At 44.1% G+C, this 17,795-nt stretch overlaps 1 protein-coding gene across 2 annotated transcripts in view; it reads left to right on the forward strand.

The window, feature by feature from the left end:
• Positions 1 to 17,795, forward strand: part of FAS (Fas cell surface death receptor) — a 61,315-nt gene that overhangs the window by 22,628 nt on the left and 20,892 nt on the right. For both annotated transcript variants that reach the window (XM_077258926.1, XM_077258927.1), the window contains exons 3-7: positions 931 to 1,062; positions 3,612 to 3,738; positions 13,005 to 13,057; positions 15,816 to 15,887; positions 17,462 to 17,481. In XM_077258926.1, coding sequence (XP_077115041.1) covers positions 931 to 1,062; positions 3,612 to 3,738; positions 13,005 to 13,057; positions 15,816 to 15,887; positions 17,462 to 17,481 — 404 coding nt within the window. The remainder of the gene's footprint in view (positions 1 to 930; positions 1,063 to 3,611; positions 3,739 to 13,004; positions 13,058 to 15,815; positions 15,888 to 17,461; positions 17,482 to 17,795) is intronic.

A 17,795-nucleotide genomic window follows, 5' to 3' on the forward strand; every position in this document is an offset into this window, starting at 1 on the left:
GTGAATTTGATCGGGTTCCTGCTTATTCAGCAAGCTATAGCGCTTGCCGAATAAGCTGCAGAGGGAACCTGGATACATGGAGCGCGCCGGCTGATCAGCTGTCCGGCACCACAGCTGTATCTGTCGCGGCTGTGTCACTGTCACAGCACATGTAAAGTGAAGATTCACGCCTCCTGAAGAAGTTGCCACGAAACGTGCGTTGGGGCAGTAGGGATCAACTGCACTAATTCACTAGTAAGTTTACCTTGTTACTTAACCTTTCTTAAGTGTCTGTACTGAATCATCCTGTGAGTAGCTTATTTCTTGCCGCCTGCTATTTTCAATGGAGGCTCATCTACTTAGTGGAATCAAGTACTATGTGTAGTATTACCTTGTTTTGATCCTTGCACCATTGCAAGGCAGCAGTCGATGTGTTTTATATATATTTAATCATACCATGTCAATTCAATTAAAAAGTGTAATAAAGAAACATTTTAATGGCTAATATGTTCGTTGGGTCTCTTATCCCCCTTTTTTTATATAATATATTGACTTTTGCCTAGTTTTTGATTTTCCATGGGTATTTAGTGTATCAATAGTATAAAAAGCAGTAACTGAGTATATATATATTAAATACATTAACTATTTTTTTTTTTTACATACGTGTAGCTGTTACATATTTCTTCCTAATATATTAAAACTTTTTTTTATTAAAGCGGTGTCCCTTTAAGGGCATGTTTTCACAATCAAGTTTTTTTTATGTTTATGAAGATCAATTTGCTTGTGCATAAAAAAAATAAATAAATATTCTGTGGATTATGACAAAAAGGTAATAGAAATCCAATGTAATACAATAATTAAAGCATAAAAAAGTTTCCAGCAAAATTAAAATATTTATGATATCATGCTAGGGGTAATATAAACAGGTGTCTGCTTTTTTTTTTTTTAAAGGAACCTACGCCAAGTCTGACTGCGAACAGGAACATGGTGATCCAACATGCAATAATTGCATTGAAGGAAGCACTTACATGAATACTAAGAATGGCGAGCATAGCTGCCGTAAATGCACCCCATGTGACTCCGGTAGGTTAAACTATGTAATATAATAAATTATATTTTGTTGTACAAAGATAGCTGTAACAAGGCTCAGACGAAATATGACATCTTGACTATATAACTTGAACCCTTTTCTACTTGTCTTTTTTCCTGATCTCTTTAGATCAGGAAAAGGGTCAGTGGTGGCTCCAGAATACAAACTGTGAAGGTGCTGGAGTAATGGGCAATGCTATTATCCTGATGTGGCACCCCAGGAGTTCAGGTACCACAGTAGTGCTGCCTTCCTCTCGGGGAGGGTAGTGCTATGCCTGGAGACAAGTGAGATTCCCTTTGACAGGTTATCACACAAACAACACCTTCCAAATCCAGGCCAGGAGGGGGAGCTCAAAACCCTGTTTTAGGGCAGCTTCCCTGGATAAAGATCCTGGTTTGGAGGAGGAGTCAGTTTAGTCTGTACAGAAAGTCTGTGTGCGAGGACAGACAGGGACGAAGCACAGTGGAGATACAGGACTCCAGGAGGCTACTAGAAAGACCTCCAGGGAGTCGGTGAGCAGAATCCGGGTACCAGGAGCCCGAGGCTTTTGTGGAACTATAAGATACAGAGCAGAACCAGAGGGCAGAGAATTACATGGACTTTGCCCATATTCACCTGTGGTACAGCAGCACCTTGGAGCCTGGAGTCTCCGTGGAAAGAATCCAGTAAGCACGTCTCAAGCTGCCTACCATATAGGTACCTGTCCCAGGACAGGGGAGCGAATTAGGACTTGGCTGGGAACACTTAGTGGCAGCAGGGACCTCAGTTACAGCAAGCGCAGAGTGGAAGGCTTCTACCTGACCTGCCAAGGGGATTCCGCTTGTCTCTGGACTGCCTGGACTCCTAATTCAACTGTTGCCGGTGCCCTGGACTGTGGCCTGTCCTCTGAAGTAAACCAGGTAAAGACTTACAACTTGTCTCTTATCATTTATTCACCGGCTATACCATCCACGCCCTACATCATAGGACCCCTGGGGACCCCGCTTCACCTGTGGGAAGTGTAACATCTGTGCTGCCGCAATGCAGCGTCGGTCCCCAATACTGACCGAACCCCACAGGTGTCGTCACAGCAAACTTTGAACATTTTCCCCTTTAAGGTTGAGGCACAGCACCACAGACTGGGTCGCAGCCACCGTGACATTCCCCCTTGCGACCGGACCTGGTACCGAGTACCCCACTGCCCTGCGGGTGACTCACTGACACTGCCTATATAGAAGATAACCGCTCTGGTTAGATGCAGTCGAAGGCAATGGTGTAACTTGAAGGTCATGTGCCCCAATGTAAAATCTTAAACTGGGCCCCCAACTATTGTAGATCTTTAATATTAATCATCTTCTAATATTGGCCAAAATTACCTTCTGGATCCCGATTGCAACTCCTTCTCCTATTATAGTTGCGCCCCCTGGTCGCAGGCCAAATGTGTGATAGCTACATCTAGTGACCCACTGGTGATGTGTCCACTGATTGGAGTGATTTTCTTCTCCTTTCTTATCCATCGGGCCCAGACCACCATGACATCTTCTCCTGACTACTGCAGAGTTTGCTGCGCAGACATTTTTAGCTTCTTGCATATGTAGTCATCAGTCTCTAATAAAACATAAATACATACAAACCGCAGATCCTCAAAATAAATCCATATCCCAGACTTTAAATTTATAGGAGTTATCAAAATTTGGTACATGCTGTAATGTGTCGTCTAAATATGTTCAGTCTCGATCAATACAAGTGAATTGATCAAGGCTGGACATGTCCAGCTGGAATGTGGCCATACGTGTGCAGATTGCACATTTGCAGTTACATGACTGCTCAGCCACACCACCGGCACCGGAGAATCCTGACAGACACAGAGTGGCTGCATACTGCATAGTTGATCTCACGGCAACAGAGCAGCTCTTCCTATTGCACTATGCTCTGACAGGGCATCACTGCTGACGTCATGATCACTGACAGCCGGCTCCCTCAGTTAGGCAGTTGCCCCATCAGAGCAGAGCAGAAAAGAAGAAGCTGCTCTGTCGAAGTGATGTCAATGGAAGTTTCAGCATCGCCAGCAGGGGCAGTCTGTGACAACTCTGAGCCGGCATAGATCGGCGCCAGGTAGTTAACTACTAGCTACCTGTAAGTTCTTAGCCTCATAAGAAAAGATATACAAGATAACCCATTAAGGCCATGTTCCCACATTCAGTATTTGGTCAGTTTTTTACCTCAGTATCTGTAAGCCAAAACCAGGAGTGGAACAATTAGAGGAAAAGTATAATAGAAACACGTCACCACTTCTGTATTTATCACCCACTCCTGGTTTTGGATTACAAATACGGATGTAAAATACTGACCAAATACTGAATGTGTGAACGTGGCCTTATTCTGTGGTTCTAACAGAAAACAGCGCTGCAGTCATATGTTAACATATTAACGTGTACATTTTAAAGTGAGACTGATGTTGTAAAGGACATATTCCCATTCCATTGAAAATCTACAATGTATCCAAACTTTTTTTATGGTTGATCACAAGTTGGATCCAACTAATTCTATTTATCATTTTCAGTCCTGGAAGAACTTAGCGCCTGTACTGTGACTCGAGACTTTGTATGTAAATGTAAAGAAGATTTCTTCTGTACTGAAAATATAACTGATGAACCTAATGGCTGCACTCAATGTCAACATTGCACCAAGTGAGTGTGAAACATTGTACTGACTACTTTATTTGTATTATTAACTAGCTGAAAAGCCGGGTGGTGCCCGGGCATAGTAATTGTGGCTAGTTGTGAGCCCCCGTCCCATTGCAGTGTGAAACCCCTTGTGTATTGCGAGCACCCCTTCCTTTGCAGTGAGACACCCACCGTATATTGTGAGACCCCCTCCTCTATGCAGTGTGAGGCCCCTTGTGTATTGTGAACACCTTTCCCTTGCAGTGTGAAACCTCTTCTGTATTGTGAGCCCCCCTGTGCAGTGTGAGGGCCACTTGCGTACCGGCCATGACAGAGCTGTGACAGGCTGAGGGCAGCGGAGTCATGAGCGGACACGGGGGAGTGCCTCGGTGAGTGTGGAAGGACGTGGAGGAGTGGTCTGCACTCCCCTTCTGTCACGGCTGCTGCTGCTTCCTCCCTTGGAGCTCCCGCCGCACCCTCCATGGCCCACTGTGCAGTGATTACCTGCGCCTGGCTCCTACACTGTATTGTGAGCACCCTTCCCTTGCAGTGTGAGACCCCTTCTGTATTGTGAGACTCCCCCGTGTATTGTGAAATACTGAGCAAATACTGAACGTGTGAATGTGGCCTTATACACAGCCTCCACCTGCAGCGCCACACTCTTCTCTATACACAACCTCATACTGCAGCAGCACCTCAATTCTCTCATTTTCCCATGACGCCTCTCATTTTCCCCCTCACATCTCTCATTTTCCTTCCACTCCTCTTATTTTCCCATCACGCCTCTAGGTGAAGAGCATTAAAGTGTTCTCACAGTTTGTGAAGATATAATCAGTTATACTTGAAAATAAAGATGTGGTTACGCAAATAGTCCACTTGATGTCAGCAGAGAGCTAGAAATGGCAGACACACACATACATACATACACTCAACTTTATCTACTATATAATTTTCTAAGGGTATGTGTCCACATTCAGGATTGCATCAGGATTTGGTCAGGATTTTTCATCAGTATTTGTAAGCCAAAACCAGGAGTGGGTGATAAATGCAGAAATGGAGCATGTGTTTCTATTATACTTTTCCTCTAATTGTTCCACTCCTGGTTTTGGCTTACAAATACTGATGGAAAATCCTGACCAAATCCTGATGCAATCCTGAACGTGGACACATACCCTTAGGGTCACTTCCGTCTGTCTGTCCTTCTGTCTGTCTGTAACGGTTATTCGTTCGCTGATTGGTCTCGGCAGCTGCCTGTCATGGCTGCCGCGACCAATCAGCAACGCGCACAGTCCGGAAGAAAATGGCCGCTCCTTACTCCCCGCACTCACTGCCCGGCGCCCGCATACACCCCTCCGCTCACCGCTCACACAGGGTTAATGCCGGCGGTAACGGACCGCGTTATGCCACGGGTAACGCACTCAGTTACCGCCGCTATTAACCCTGTGTGACCAAGTTTTTTACTATTGACGCAGCCTATGCAGCGCCAATAGTAAAAACATCTAATGTTAAAAATAATAATAAAAAAAAAAGATTATATACTCACCTACGCCGCCTTTCCCACTCCTCGCGATGCAACCGGCACGTTCCGGTGCACGGATGGTTTGGCAAAAGGACCTGCCATGACGTCACGATCATGTGACCGCGACACGGTCACGTGACCGCGACGTCATCAGAGCCTGGAACCGGAAGCGGCCGGCTGCACCCGACACAGGCGACACAGCTACAACGCGCCAGCAGAAGGTGAGTATGTTTATTTTTTATTTTGGTAACCTGTGTCATACGTGGCTGGGCAATATACTACGTGGCTCTGTGCTGTATACTACGTCACTGGGCAATATACAATGGAACTGGGCAATATACTACGTGGGCTGGGCAATATACTACGTGGACATACATATTCTAGAATACCCGATGCGTTAGAATCGGGCCACCATCTAGTATATATATAGATGTCTTATTAAACCATATCACGTGACGTAAGATTGTGCAAGTTTGGCAGAAAATTGGAATCTTTTCTGAAATATACGACATTTAGTTCTTCGCTATAATTCTGCAACATTGCAAATACATTTTTACATAAAATGACTGGCCAGCAAACTTTCCAAGTGATCTGCATCCTCTCTGCCCCATCAGATATAAGGCACGTGTATTTCAGATCTCAGGACCTGAACCCACTTCATACTCAATGGAAGGTGAATGCTGGCTGTATTAGGCTACTTTCACACTAGCGTCGGGCTCGGTTACCGACGCTAGCGTTGTATACGCCGCACAACGGGGGCAGCGGAAGCATTTTTCCAGCGCATCCGCTGCCCCATTGTGAGGTGCGGGGAAGTGCGGGGAGGTGGGGGCAGAGTTTTTTGCAGCCGACGGTCCGCCACAACACGGCGCAACCGTCGCGACGTGTGTCAATTCGTCGCAATGCGTCGTTAATGTTAGTCTATGGACAAAAAACGCATCCTGCAAACACTTTTGCAGGATGCGTTTTTTGTCCAAAATGACGCATTGCGACGGAGGACAAAAAACGCCAGTGTGAAAGTAGCCTTAGGGTATGTGTCCACGTTCAGGATTGCATCAGGATTTGATCAGGATTTGATGCAGGTAAAATCTGCACCAAATCTGCACCTGAGGTCACTGGCAGGTCACCTGCGTTTTTCATGCGGATTTGTGTGTATTTTTGTAAGCTCAATAAAGATATACCCCCCCAAAAAGGTGATGTCATTTCTTGTTCAACCTCTTCATTTACATACTCCATTGAAGGATAATTTTTAGACACACAGACAGATAGATGATAGATAACAGATAGATCGATAGATAGATAATAGATAGATTGATAGATGATAGATATGGGATAGATAGATAATAGATAGATCTATCGTATCTATCGTATCTATTATCTATCTATAAATATATCTATCGATAGATATATCTATAGATAGCTAGACATATATATCGATAGATAATAGATAGATGATAGATAGATAATAGATAGATACGATAGATAGATAATAGATAGATACAATAGATAGATAATACCATACCTCCCAACTTTTGAAGATGGGAAAGCGGGACAAAGTTTGCGGTGCGCTGCAAATTTTAGGCCACGCCTCTGACCACACCCATTCATAACTAGTCACACCCATATCCACGTCCCAACCACACCCATTTAGCACTGCTGATCACACTGTTTCATAAAGAATAATTATAAACACAAAAAAAAATGGCCACATAGTGCTCCATACTGTATAATAAACACACATAATGCTCCATACTGTATAATGGCCACACATGATGCTCCACACTGTGTAATGACTGCACATGATGCTCCATCTATATATATAATTGTCTAAGGGTTTTTCTGTCTGTCTGTCTGTCCTGGAAATCCAGCATCTCTGATTGGTCGAGGCCGCCAGGCCTCGACCAATCAGCGATGGGCACAGCATGGCGACGATGATGTCATAAAGGTTGCCTCAACCAATCAGCGACGGGCACAGTCTGCCGCGAATTTGCCTCGACCAATCAGCGACGGGCACAGTATCGACGTAGATGTCATAATGGTTGCCATGGCGACGATGATGTCATAAAGGTTGCCTCGACCAATCAGCGACGGGCACAGTCTGCCGCGAATTATGGAATCATCATTGTCCATATACTACGGGGACATGCATATTCTAGAAAACCCGATGCGTTAGAATCGGGCCACAATCTAGTACTGTATAATGACCGCAGATGATGCTCCATACTGTATAATGACCGTACATGATGCTCCATACTGTATAATGACCGCACATGATGCTCAATACTGTATAATGGCCACACATGATGCTCCATACTGTATAATGACCGCACATGATGCTCCATACTGTATAATAGCCCATGATGCTCCATAATGTATATTGACTGCACATGATGCTCCATACTGTATAATGGCCACACATGATACCCCATACTGTATAATAGCCCCACATGATGCTCCATACTGTATAATGACCGCACATGATGCTCCATACTGTATATTGGCCGCACATGATACTTTGTACCGTATAATGGCCACACATAGCTACTCCTACACACGTGGCTTTGCACACACGGCTCCGATCCGTACACACGGCTCCACTCCATACACCTCATACACACACGGCTCCGCTCCATACACTTCATACACATTCAGCTCTGCTTCATACACCTCGTACACATTTAGCTCTGCTCCAAACACCTCGTACACATTTAGCTCCGCTCCATACACCTCATACACACACGGCTCTGCTCCATACACCTCATACACACATGGCTCTGCTCCATACACCTCATACACACACGGTTCCGCTCCATACACCTCATACACACACGGTTCCGCTCCATACACCTCATACACAGACATGGCTCTGCTACATCCACACTGTACACCTACTGACCCCACACAAGGCAGCTTACTTACCTCCTGCAGCACCATGGCAAGTTGGCAACCAGCACAGCCAAATCCTACAATCCACGGAGGTCCCGATCATGTGACCCCCTGACTCCTCCCCTCCTGTGACCTCATCACAGGTCCTGTGTGCACAGAGCAGCCAATATGTGGTGTAAGGCTCTGCGGGTGCAGGGATGACCGGCTGATACATCGCATGCGGAAGGGTATGGGGCATCGCTTAACACAAGGGGGCGTGACGGCTCCTTCTCCTGCTGTCTGCGGGAAGCAGAGTGTCCTGTGCGGGAGTGCGGGGCAAAGGCTCAAAACTGAGACAGTCCCGCAGAATGAGGGACATTTGGGAGCTATGGATAATACCAAGCCCAATGTTTAGTATATCTATCTATCTATAAATATATCTATAGATAGATTATCCATCTATCTATATAATCATCTAAGGGGTACTTCTGTCTGTTTGTCTGTCTTCCTGTCTGTAACAGAAATCCCGAGTAGCTGATTGGTCGCGGCCGGCAGTCCGGCCACGAATTGGCCCCTCCCTACTCCCTATCCCGGGCCAACTTTTTTACTATTGATGCTGGCTATGCTGCATCAATAGTAAAAATATATAATGGTAAAAGTAATACAAAAAATAAAAAATCATGCTATTCTAACCTTCCGTCGCCTCCGCAGCTTTCACGCTCCTCCCGATGCTCTAGGCAGCTTCCGTTCCCAGAGATCAATTGTGAAATTACACAGATGACTTTGCGGTCTCTGGCAAAGACCGCTAAGTCATCTGGGTAATTTCGCAATGCGTCTCTGGGAACGGAAGCTGCCAGCCGCATCGCGAGGAGCGGGACAGCTTCGGTGGACGACGGAAGGTGAGTATATAACTATTTTTTATTTTCATTCTTTTTGTGGGCTTTGTTATTTACTATGTGGCTGCTATATACTACGTGGCTGTGCTATCTACTGCTTTGGATGTGCTATATACTACGTGGGCTGTGCTATCTATTGCATGGCTGCTATATACTATGTGGGCTGTGCTATATACTACATGGCTGTGCTATATACTACATGGCTGCTATATACTACGTGGCTGCGCTATCTACTTTGTTGGCTGTGCTATATACTACGTGGGCTGTGCTATATACTACATCGCTGTGCTATATACTACGTGGCTGTGCTATATACTATGTAGCTGTGCTATATACTATGCGGCCGGCTGCGACCAATCAGCGATATTGGCCCCCACTCACAGCGCGACGTACATACATACCTACATACATAAACACATATTATAGAATACCCGATGCGTTAAAATCGGGCCATCATCTAGTAGATATGTAATAGCAAGGCCGATGTTTATGAATGAACGTTTCATTTAAAAAAAAATGGGAAAAAAAAGCGGCGTGGGCTCCTGCGCAATTTTCTGCGCCAGAGGGGGAAAGCCGACGGCCGGGGGCCAATATTTGTAGCCTGGGAAGGGGGTAATACCCATGGCCCCTCTCTAGGCTATGAATATCAGCCCGTAGCTGTCTGTGTAGCCTTTACTGGCTATAAAGATAGGGGGACCGCCCCCAAAAAAGATGTGGGGTCCCCCTATATTTTATAACCAGAAAGGCTACGCAGACAGCTGCAGGCTGATATTCATAGCCTAGATAGGGGCCATGGATATTGGCCCCCCGGCTACAAATACCAGCCCCCAGCCGCCCCAGAAATGGCGCATCTGTAAGATGCGCCAATTACGGCACTTAGCCCCTCTCTTCCCACTCCCGTGTAGCGGTGGGATATGGGGTAATAAGGGGTTAATGTCACCTTGCTATTGTAAGGTGACATCAAGCCGGGTTAATAATGGAGAGGCGTCAATAAGACACCTATCCATTATTAATCCTAGTGTAGTAAAAGAGTTAAAAAAAAAATAAAGACACAGCCAGGAAAAACTATTTTAATATTCTTAATTTAATCATACTTACCATACTCGATCACCTGCAAAAAATTAAAAATAAACCATATACTACCTGTCCGCCGTAGTCCAATTAATAACGAGTGTCCCACGACGATCTCCCCTATAGAACAGTGACATCGGGTGATGTCACTGCTCTATAGGACCTCCAGTGACACACTGACAGGAGACAATGGCTCCTGCAGTGCATCACTGAGGTTACTTTAGTTCAGGGTCTCACTTTATGGCATTGCTGGATGCCTGACATCCAGATGTAGCAGAGCCTGTAGATGATCGCCAGAGATAACTCTCCAGCAATCACCTACACTACAGGGTTCTCGCAAACAGCTGTTTGCGAGATCCAGACTAGTGACCGGAGATAAATCCTGGTCACGTGCACGGCAGTTCTCGCGATAACATAAGTAACACTCCGAGCCTATGCACAGCGGGTGCCGCCTCCTCTTGCAGCATTATCATTCCCGGCGCCTACGCATTAAGTTTTTTTTTCAGGTATGCGCAGTTGCCCTGCTCTTTGTACGTACAGCGCCGGGGAATAATGCTGCAAGAGGAGGCGGCGCCCGGTGCGCGCAGGCCCGGAGTGACGGCTGTGCTGCATCTAATTAGGAAGGAAAGTCCCGCCCCCGGGACAATTTCAGGGTATGAGGGGGCACATTTTATAAATGTTTATTTCAGCATGTGCAGGCATCATAACTAAAAGAGCCACCTTGTTAGAATGCAGCATTTGTGCTGCACAAGGTGGCTCTTTTAGTTACAAATGCCTGTCGGGGGTGACAGGTTCCCTTTAAATAGGACCTGCCTGATAAAGTCAAGTAGACCAAAAGATCCTCAAAAGTTAGACACCATGCCATGATTCAAAAAAATTCTGCAATAAATGAGAAACAAAGTAATTGAAATCAATCAGTCTGGGAAAGGTTATAAAGACTTTTCCAAAGATTTGGAACTCCAGCAAACTGCAGTGAGAGACATTATCCACAAATGGTGAAAGCATGGAACAGTGGTGAACCTTCCCAACAGTGGCCGGCTGACCAAAATTACTCCAAGAGCTCAGCGTTGATTCATTGAAGAGGTCACATAAGACCCCACAACAACATCCAAAGAACTGCAGGCCTCACTTGCCTCAGTTAAAGGGAACCTGTCACCCCCAAAGTCGAAGATGAGCTAAGCTCACCAGCATCAGGGGCTTATCTACAGCATTCCAGCATTACAGCATTCCATGCTGTAGATAAGCCCCTGATGCTGGTGGGCTTAGCTCATCTTCGATTTTGGGGGTGACAGGTTACCTTTAAGGTCAGTGTTCATGACTCCACCATAAGAAAGAGACTAAGGCAGAGTTTCAAGGCAAAAACCACTGTTGAGCAATAAGAACATAAAGGCTCATCTTACTTTTGTCAGAAAACATCTTGATGATCCCCAAGACTTTTGGGAGAATACTCTGTGGACTGAGCGAGTGTACTTGTTACCTGAGTTTTCCGAGCATGCTCGGGTGTTCTCCAAGTATCTTGGACGTGCTCGTAGATTATATTCTATTCTTTAGATTATATATGTCCCCGCAGCTGCATGATTTGCGGCTGTTAGACAACCTTTAAACATGCGGAGATTGCCTGTTTGTTAGGGAATCCCCACATGTATTCAGGCTGTCTAGCAAATCATGCAGCTGCGGGGACTCAAACATAATCTACGAGCACACGCAAGATACTCGGAGAACACCCGAGCATGCTCGGAAAACTCAAGTAACAAGCACACTTGCTCATCATTACTCCTGACCTTAATCCGACTGAGATGATGTGACATGACCTTAAAAAGACTGTTCATGCTCGGAAATACTCCAATATGGCTGAATTACAGCAATTCTGCAAAGATGAGTGGGCCAAAATTCATATATATATATATATATATATATATATATATATATATATACACACACTCACCGGCCACTTTATTAGGTACACCATGCTAGTAACGGGTTGGACCCCCTTTTGCCTTCAGAACTGCCTCAATTCTTTGTGGCATAGATTCAACAAGGTGCTGGAAGCATTCCTCAGAGATTTTGGTCCATATTGACATGATGGCATCACACAGTTGCCGCAGATTTGTCGGCTGCACATCCCAAAGATGCTCCATACAAGGCAGGATGGATCCATGCTTTCATGTTGTTTACGCCAAATTCTGACCCTACCATCCGAATGTCGCAGCAGAAATCGAGACTCATCAGACCAAGCAACGTTTTTCCAATCTTCTACTGTCCAATTTCGATGAGCTTGTACAAATTGTAGCCTCAGTTTCCTGTTCTTAGCTGAAAGGAGTGGTACCCGGTGTGGTCTTCTGCTGCTGTAGCCCATCTGCCTCAAAGTTCGACGCACTGTGCATTCAGAGATGCTCTTAGGCCTACCTTGGTTGTAACGGGTGGCGATTTGAGTCACTGTTGCCTTTCTATCAGCTCGAACCAGTCTGCCCATTCTCCTCTGACCTCTGGCATCAACAAGGCATTTCCGCCCACAGAACTGCCGCTCACTGGATTTTTTTTCTTTTTCGGACCATTCTCTGTAAACCCTAGAGATGGTTGTGCGTGAAAATCCCAGTAGATCAGCAGTTTCTGAAATACTCAGACCAGCCCTTCTGGCACCAACAACCATGCCACGTTCAAAGGCACTCAAATCACCTTTCTTCCCCATACTGATGCTCGGTTTGAACTGCAGGAGATTGTCTTGACCATGTCTACATGCCTAAATGCACTGAGTTGCCGCCATGTGATTGGCTGATTAGAAATTAAGTGTTAACAAGAAGTTGGACAGGTGTACCTAATAAAGTGGCCGGTGAGTGTATATACATACATTCTAGTTATGTTATTGTAATATAACATAATACAAGCAGTATATATATTTACGCATTCTTGTTATATTATTGTATTTTTTGTTTGTATTTTAGATGCGAACATGGCTATGCTGAAAGATGTTCATCCATTAAGGATGCAGTGTGCAGTAAGTTGTATCCAACTAAAGATTATATATTATAGAACATGAAGTCTAAACCACAGACTTTAATGAGACCACTGCTCTGTAAAATTCCATGTTAAAGGGATCCTGACAGGTCCGATAATGCTGTTAATCTGCAGATATGTGGTTAATCTACAGGTTAATTGCGTTTGGAAGATTCCTGGCTGCAGTACTACAAATGCCGCACCCAGGAGAAAATAAACTTTATCTCTCCTGCCGGCTTTCAGTTGTATAGGCTTGCCTGGTGCAGCTACAATCACCGCACTGATGCACTGTACATCCAGCTGTCAGTCAGTGCCGAGATGTGCTTACAACCGCCGCTCTCAACTGGGAGCAGTGACTGTAATTGCTTCAGGCACACCTACATGACTGAAAGCTGGCGGCTAACAGAAGAAATAAAGTTAGTTTTACCAAACTTTCAGTACTGAGGCCGGGCACCTTTCTAACAGTGTTAACTTGCAGATTATCCCTATATCTGCAGGTTAATAGCATTATCGGACCTGACAGCTTTTCTTTAAAACAAATAAATCTTGCTGATCAAACCCTAGAGAAATCCCCCATGGGTTCTCCCTGTAATTCTATTTTTTCTCAGCTCATCTCCAAAGGGGATGGGGGCTATCTGCACTCTCAGAAGCACTGATCTCCTTACACTTTGTCCAAAAATCTATGCTTGCTTTTAATCAACTTTCATAGGGTTTTGATCACTGTTCTGAGTAGGCTTGTTGTGTGAGTAGGCTTCTTGTGTGAGTAGGCTTCTTGTGTGAGTAGGCTTCTTGTGTGAGTAGGCTTCTTGTGTGAGTAGACTTCTTGGGTGAGTAGACTTCTTGTGTGAGTAGGCTTCTTGTGTGAGTAGGCTTCTTGTGTGAGTAGACTTCTTGTGTGAGTAGGCTTGTTGTGTGAGTAGGCTTCTTGTGTGAGTAGGCTTCTTGTGTGAGTAGGCTTCTTGTGTGAGTAGACTTCTTGGGTGAGTAGGCTTCTTGTGTGAGTAGGCTTCTTGTGTGAGTAGGCTTCTTGTGTGAGTAGACTTCTTGTGTGAGTAGGCTTCTTGTGTGAGTAGGCTTCTTGTGTGAGTAGGCTTCTTGTGTGAGTAGGCTTCTTGTGTGAGTAGGCTTCTTGTGTGAGTAGGCTTCTTGTGTGAGTAGGCTTCTTGTGTGAGCAGGCTTCTTGTGTGAGTAGGCTTCTTGTGTGAGTAGGCTTCTTGTGTGAGCAGGCTTCTTGTGTGAGCAGGCTTCTTGTGTGAGCAGGCTTCTTGTGTGAGCAGGCTTCTTGTGTGAGTAGGCTTCTTGTGTGAGCAGGCTTCTTGATCTTGGAAAGGCACTTGTTTTTTATACCTTGAGAAAGGTGCCTGTCCGGTGCAGAAATGCATTGGTATTAATAAAAAACGTTTTGGAATCCAAAGGCTCTTCATTCCCGCAGGGCAGCCCGCCTAATTGTGCCAGCTTCCATTTTTGCCATAGAAGATCATCTATGCAGACAGCTTCCCTTTCTTCTCTTCTCTACCCCTCTCATCTATCAGTCTCTGTATAACATTTCTCTATGAAGCCTAATCTTTCTGTTAGTGAGAAGATCCAATGAATTTGTGGGTTATAATTGTTGGGCTTTTTCACTGAGTGCTGGTTTTATGAAAAGTTACATGCAGGCCAATAGCCAGGTATAGTATGGAAAGTGTTACGTGGGCACTGTTAGTGGCAGATGCTAATATGGCCTCCATAAAGAGGCTTAGCGCTAGCCACTCTGTCTACCAAAACCCAATGGTTGCCCTGGCCTATATCCTTTAATCCTGGTAGAGGAATCTGGACTTACATATTGACCCCTAGGTTGAGGCCATGGTGTAGGCTGCTGTCTGGTGGAGAGAGCTGGCAGATGGTAGTTAGGAAGCCACATCAACACTGGGAGGTCACAAACAGGAACAGAATTGTAAGGTGGAAGATGATCAAAATAGGAGAGAAGGTTAGACAACAGGAATACAAACAGGCCAGCCAGAGAACTCTGAACCAGAGGAAGATTAACTATTACTGGCAATGAATAGAATAATTTTTGGAGCTTAATTAGCTTACACCCCTGCCCAGGCTACACAGCAGAGAGCAAACACAAACAGAAATTAAGTTTCAAGCTCCCAGCCTGGACAGTGCTACAAGTCCCAGAAAACACCAGGACTGGCATCATCGCCCTGAATGCGCAAGCAGAAACAGGAAGGCCAGGCACCAACAGAGATGACACCGCCTCTGTTCACATCACTTATAAGCTTGCCATCAGTCATGTATGTCTGAAGTGTTCCTTGATATATACCTCAGATAGCGCGCTCTGACATATAGCCACCCCCCCACATGCAGTGGCATATGTTAGTAATAGATCTAGTGTTAAAATAGTATACCACATTATATGCTTTTTTAAAAATGTTTTGCTATGATCCACTGTAAAGACTATCACAGCGTACTGAGGTTTCCTATACAGCTTTAAAATGTATGTCAACACATACCATCGCTATAGAGACCAATATAATATTCATTGGGCCTCTGTCACAAGGAATGGAGATCTATCAGATGTACAAGGAGCTCCTGGTGCTTATTAATACATAAATTGGGAACCTAGCCTCACTTACAGTATACTTGCATTTCCAGGATTCGGTAAAAAATGTTGTCTATAAAAAATAAAGCCATATTCCTACTGTATATTATGCTATAATTAACACTTGGTAATATAATGGAAGCCTTAATATCACAGTTATAATGTTTTATTTCAGACCTCCCAAGTCGAGCACACTATGCTGTCATCATAGCATTAGTTCCAATAGTGATTTTGATACTAGTCATATGTAAGTACACACTACTCCTCTGTATGCTGCAATATTGCTTTGATGTTAATGTAATTTGACTGGTAAAAGAGAAATAACATAGGATAACAATTTTGAAGGGTTCTTAAAGCGAACCTGGCATCAGAATAAGTCCAGAGCACCAATAAAGCCCCACCCACAGTCCCGCCCCAAAGCACGAGCATCTCATTAACTGAAAACTTCTAAAACTGATTACACAAGAACCACAGGATGGATTTCTTCACCCCAGGTATCATTTTAATCAATGTAAGAGCACCAACCAGAAATTGTCTGTAGTTTACTGAGCAAAATCCTGCTGACAGGTATGCTTTACATGGGTAAAATTTCTCAGTGCTTGTAAAAACAGGAAACTTTGCAATTTACTTTTTATTAAAAATCATCAGTTCTCAAGAAATTGAAACTTTATTACTTAGTGCTCATTACTTTAGTTGTCAGCCACAATTGCAGCCTATCAGTGTTGGCTGATCTCCTAGGCAATTCCTTTCCTAGGAGATCAGCCAACACTGATAGGCTGCAATTGTGGCTGACAACTAAAGTGTTTACCAGTTCTTTCCAATAGAGCTTGTAAGCGCTGCTCTGAAGCTGATCGAATTACTGAATCAGGCCAGTTTCAGTTGCCCTGCACTCCTCTGATGCTGCAATGGTAAAGCTGCATCATAGAAGAGAGCACTGTTCGGTATGAACTGTCAATCACTCAGGCCAATGAGAGACAAAAGAGCCAATAGTGTGGTGCTCTCCTGATACTAAATGGAAAAGAACGCTTTCTAGTTGTATTACTACTGGATGATTATCACACTTGTGGATTTTTAGTATCAATGGAAAAAGCTATTTCCAATTGTAAGTGTCCAAAAACAGGCTTTAATGGGAAGAAAACTGGACAACTGGACAGAAACCCAATTTCCTAAGAGGAACAAGACTCTCAGGAACATGACAGTGTGGTGGAAAACATTCTGCCCCATTGTCAGTACCAAGATAAGAATCTCCCAGGGCTCGGAGTAGCTTATCTGACTATAGGAATGACTGGCAGTATTATGAAGGAATTATATAAATGTTTCTGAAATGTGGATTGTACCACTAATTAGATACAGTACTGTAATGTGAAGACATAATTTGGCCATTGTATGACACCATTTTAGGCAACTATGTGGTTATCTTATATTATTGTGTGATATTGAGCATACCATCCAGGTAAGACAACTGTCACTCTGTGATAGAAAGAATAAAGCCATAAAAAGTAAATAATAAAAGGGAGAAACCTTTTTATAAAATAGCATTTTGGTGGCCAACTTTAGTTGTCACATTTTATATAAATTTGGCCCTGCCCAGTGCAAGAAAAAAAAAATAAATAACGGAAAATGATATTGTAGTCTGGCTGATTCTTTTCTGTGATGTTTTTAAATTGATTTTTGTCCATTTGTACAGTGACCTGCAGTAGTGCAGCAATTTAATGTGATAAATCACAGTATACCATTTTATTGAATTACTCTCTGGACATTGCTAATTTAGTAAATTTATTACATCCTGTGTGATCCAAACACATATCATCTATATTTTAGATTGCGTCTGCAGAAAACGGGTGAGTATATATGTATTATTATCAGTGAGTGACATGGAGATGTAAATATAAAATGAGCTGTTAATGAATAAATTGCGACATAGCTAATATTATAGGTTCTTAAATTAAATCGCTTTTACAAAATACTGAAGAAACTGGGAAAATCTTGACCTACTGTTTAGTAATGCTTAAGTGTCAACTTGGCCATGAACTGAAGACCATCTTATGCCACAGGGAAAGGAAAAGTTGCGACTGGCTGTGGATGTGCAGTTTTCTCCATTCACTTCTAGAAGCAGAGTCGGACTGGCCCATTGGAGAAACGGAGGATTCTCCAC

This window comes from Ranitomeya variabilis, chromosome 4 (assembly GCF_051348905.1).
Source record: "Ranitomeya variabilis isolate aRanVar5 chromosome 4, aRanVar5.hap1, whole genome shotgun sequence".
NCBI lineage: Eukaryota > Metazoa > Chordata > Amphibia > Anura > Dendrobatidae > Ranitomeya > Ranitomeya variabilis.